The following is a 4,158-nucleotide window of genomic DNA, read 5'->3' as shown; positions in this document are numbered from 1 at the left end:
GGGGACTATCGAGCTTCCAACAAAGGAATATGGACAATAACTTACCAACCTGCGTGCATATAATAGAGTTTTGAAGCAAACCAAACCTAAATACCCTAAAATAATGATTTTTAAAGATTCAAACCTATGCATATTGCCAATCATCAACGCAATATCATTGAAAAAAAATGGCTTAGTTTTCTCTTGAATAACCTGTATCAACTACAAAACAAAAGCCAATTTTATTTCAAGGAAAGGTTTTGTCACAATCGACAAATGTACAATGTTCGAAAACCATGAAAGGTAACTACAGCAAAACCATGATAATTATCATTATACAATAATACTTCTTTTAATTATAGGGCATCGAATCTACGTGAAGAAAAAAAAAACAATACCAATTCACATATCCGTTAACAAATACGAAAACATTTACAACAACCCATCAATACTGAAATGTCATGCATTGTGACCAATGAAAACTTGAACAGTACAGGGAACAACGTATTTTCATTGCTGACACAGCAGAAGGGGAACGTGGAACCAATCTTTGAGGGAGTGGGTTACAAGTACATAAATAACAACCAAGCCCTACACGATTATTTTTTAGGCTGACTTTTGGAATCTACCTTTGCCTTCGTAATTTACAAACTGGTTCAAAATATCTTAATATCACAGACATTGTTTAACTAACTTTTTTTTTTTTCAAACCAAAAGCAACGAGAAACTTTTCAGGATGTAAGTCCACAAATACGACACATTTTCACACCAAACTAGACTATGGTTTAATCTGATCACGAGAATACAGTACTTACTTGAGGTAGTAGATTTGTCCCTGGGGAGTTCTAGCCTGCTCCCACCCTGGGGGAAGAGTTCCAATTTCATCGGACAGGTCATAGCTTTGCTGTTTGAGGTGAGCCACTTGTTGTTGCTGCTGTGCAACAGCAAAGGTTTGTTGCAGAGATGCTGGTGATGAATGATGACGAATATGCTGTGAACCTTGTTGATTAGGAGATATGGCTCCTGAAACTCTAAACCCACCACCTCCACCACCACTACCTCCGCCCACACCGCCCCCGCCAAACGTAGAGTCCGCCGACCCCTCCCGAGAGTGGGTGACGGTGGGCGCGGGGGATTGTCGGTGGGCTGGGGGCGTGAAGAAGGAGGCGGGCAAGTTACGCATCTTGAAGGGCTTCTGCAGGGGCACTTGACTAGATGGTTTAAGTACCACCTCGAATAGTGCTTGCAATTCGCTATCGCTGTCAGCACGCACATGCACCACCTGACTACCCCTTTGCTCCATTGAGAGGGATTCCTCGTTGTTCGGGCTTGCCATATTGGCTTAGTTGTTATTCACACTCACCGTTTCACGACGAGCCACACAACATTACTTACACCTCTCCCTCCGGCGCCTCCCCGAGAACTGAGGGCGCAGGAACTGGAATGTGTACACTGCGCATCCGACCCGCGCACCAAGTTCCTAGTTCCGTTGATCACCAATAGGCGGCACTAGCGGACGACATGTTTCTTTTGATATTTCTCTCAAAATGAAATCCATTTGAATAATTAATTATTTTCTTCCGCATTTCATATTATGATAACTTGATGAACAATTATCATCATCATTTCCGAAATATAATCTACCTGACAAATTCTTTAAATAATATTATGGCATTTACGAACAGTAAACCTATATTAAGGATTTTCCAGATATTTGTTGTCAAATAAGACCATTAAAAAATCGTGAATAAAGTTACTGCCCCGGAATTTCACACAGGATATACTAAATTCGAAACCATATAGAACAAATTGAAGTCTATCGAAAGAACTATCAACTCAAAAATACTTTACACCAAAATCGCGGAAAGTCCTGGGGTCGAGTGGATTGACAAGACGTCGACAAACTTATCGCCATACCAATCGCTATTCTACAGAAATAGTTTTAAAATTTTCTTCAAATGGCTCTTCTCAAATTGAAATCTTAGCGGAAGGTTGCTTATCAGATTAAGTGTGTTGATTGGATTGTTTATGGGTCTTTTATTCTTTCTCCTTTCAATATGTGCCAATTATTTCCCGAATGTTTTGTGTGCCCCCAGCATCAAGGAAGTAGCACAATCCCAAAAAATTCCAATTACATATAATGTAACGTAAGGTAAGTTGGATATCTAATATAAAATATAGTCGACATAGATGAGGCTTCTGATACGATGGCGTTTCCTTGAAACACATAATTGTTATCCTGTCCGATTTATTAGTCAGGTTATGAATATAAAATTTGAGTGATTGCTATGTTTCAGTAACAATTTTGTCAAAGCTGGGATGATTATAAACATTAAGAATACTTCCAACATTAACGGCTCAAATTAACGTTCTTATACAACGTGAAGACACACTTTCAAATACGACGGTGATACAAGAATAATAGATTAGGAGACGTTTAGATTGAAGTGGGCTGGCTATACAGCCCGACGCTGGGGACTATGAGGCCCTTCAGTTCCCAAACACACTAGGGGGAAAATTACGTAGCTAAACTACGAAGATGGTCAGTACTGAATAAGAGTCGAGCTCGACTCACTTGACTGGGTAATAATAATAATAATAATAATAATAATAATAATAATAACAAATACGAACTTAAGGTTAATATTAACGAGATTTATTAATATAACAAAAGATGAGGTCATCGGAATTATTAATCAGGATGCCACAGAATTCCAAATCAATCAATCTATCGGGAGTATTAAGGGAACAAAGAAAACTAATTGTGTGACTGATTTATGATAACATCCGAAGTAATTAGAGTAGGAAACTTTTCTATTCATGTCGACATAATTACAAGAATAGTAAATACTAGCATTGATAAGTGTAAACTATGGAAAAACTCTTTACTTGAATCATGCAATGATATACAAATTAATGGTGACAGGGTAAATTAAAGAGATCGTTTAATTTATATTTAATTACAACAGTCAAAATGAAATAGAAAATTTATAACTGAGGAAAATAAAATTTAATCCCTTTGCTTGAGAGAATCCTTGTCCTTTGTGCACTGTAACCCTTCCAAACCGTGCTATATTCTTGGAGATGACCTTACGCCAGACACCACTCCAGCACAACATGGTCACCACTGAATTTTTCCATAACCTGACAATTACAATGAAATATCTATAATAAAGGTCATGGCCATCTATGGTTTAGACTAAGGCGTAAGCCTTAAATGTTTTTACTTAAATGTAAATATATAAAATTTAATAAATTTGATAGCAAAGACCGTAATATCCTTAGTATTTAGCTAAGTTTTAGGCTAGCCTGATATAAATATAAAGTTATTTACTAGGTTAAATGCCTAGCTTAAAGTTTAGTATAAGTTTTTTCCAGTGCTTAGTCTACTTTGCCAACATGTAAGCAAGCTCAATAGCCCAGTCTAAAGTTTTTAGAAGTTTTTTAACGTTAATATATAAAAGAACTGAGTTACTCGTTAGCTTAACCTCTGATACTTAAACCTCGTTGAGTTTTACAAAAGTTCACAAGAAAATAACACTAATAACAATTATCAAGTTCCTTCTAAATATCACGAACTATCAGGTAATATTTTATAGGACGTGCAAGTTAGGTTAATGAACCGAAGTTCATATATAAGCAATTTGAAAATCGACTGAAACACGCGTAAATGTAACTCGATTCTTACCTCCAAACTGCTAAAAACCCGTCTCCTTTCTCTCCCCAAATCCTTCGGTAGTTTTGTTGAATTTCGCCTTCATCGTCAATGGCAGCTGTCCTCGGCAAACTTCTTAATAGTAAATCTTCATATTAAATATACCATTAAGCTCTTGTGATCCATGAAGACTATAAGCAGATCGGCTGATACACGAAAAACATGTAGAATGGTTCAACTATAGGTCCTGTCGTTCTGGTCTTCGAGTCACCACTCCTATTCTGCGTTTTGGCAGTTATATCGTCACCTCTTCTTCGAGACATTATATCATGGTCGCCTCTGCTAAACTTTGTTATTTCGTTTATAGCTTTGGGTTTGAAAAGGTTAATCAAGAAAACATTCATCATGAATCAGCCAAATTAACTTTATGAACATGAACTTTAGCCACAATAAAGTAATAATAGTAAATCTAAATAGCTAATTACAACTTGGTGATTACGATTCATGAGAAGTAGAAGGAACTC

At 36.9% G+C, this 4,158-nt stretch overlaps 1 protein-coding gene and 1 long non-coding RNA gene across 2 annotated transcripts; both read right to left on the bottom strand.

Annotated features, from left to right (window-relative positions):
* Positions 1-790: 790 nt before the first annotated feature.
* LOC137642963 (transcriptional coactivator YAP1-A-like) lies at positions 791-1,420 on the bottom strand. The gene has a single exon (XM_068375827.1). The coding sequence runs from the start codon at positions 1,313-1,315 to the stop codon at positions 791-793; it is 525 nt and encodes a 174-aa protein (XP_068231928.1). The 5' UTR covers positions 1,316-1,420.
* A 1,503-nt stretch (positions 1,421-2,923) lies between these two features.
* On the bottom strand, positions 2,924-3,941 carry LOC137642960 (uncharacterized). The gene is made up of 2 exons (XR_011044919.1): positions 3,668-3,941; positions 2,924-3,123 (listed from the first exon to the last, which is right to left on the bottom strand). It is a non-coding gene; the product is annotated as an uncharacterized lncRNA (long non-coding RNA).
* Between the last annotated feature and the right edge of the window lie 217 nt (positions 3,942-4,158).

The sequence above is a fragment of the Palaemon carinicauda genome, chromosome 1, assembly GCF_036898095.1.
Source record: "Palaemon carinicauda isolate YSFRI2023 chromosome 1, ASM3689809v2, whole genome shotgun sequence".
NCBI classification, from domain to species: domain Eukaryota; kingdom Metazoa; phylum Arthropoda; class Malacostraca; order Decapoda; family Palaemonidae; genus Palaemon; species Palaemon carinicauda.
The sequence above is the reverse complement of the archived record's forward strand: the minus strand, read 5'-3'. Positions and strand labels throughout refer to the sequence as shown.

Excerpts from the sequence above, each read along its gene's own strand:
- LOC137642963 (XM_068375827.1), bottom strand. The coding sequence starts at position 1,315 with ATGGCAAGCCCGAACAACGAGGAATCCCTCTCAATGGAGCAAAGGGGT.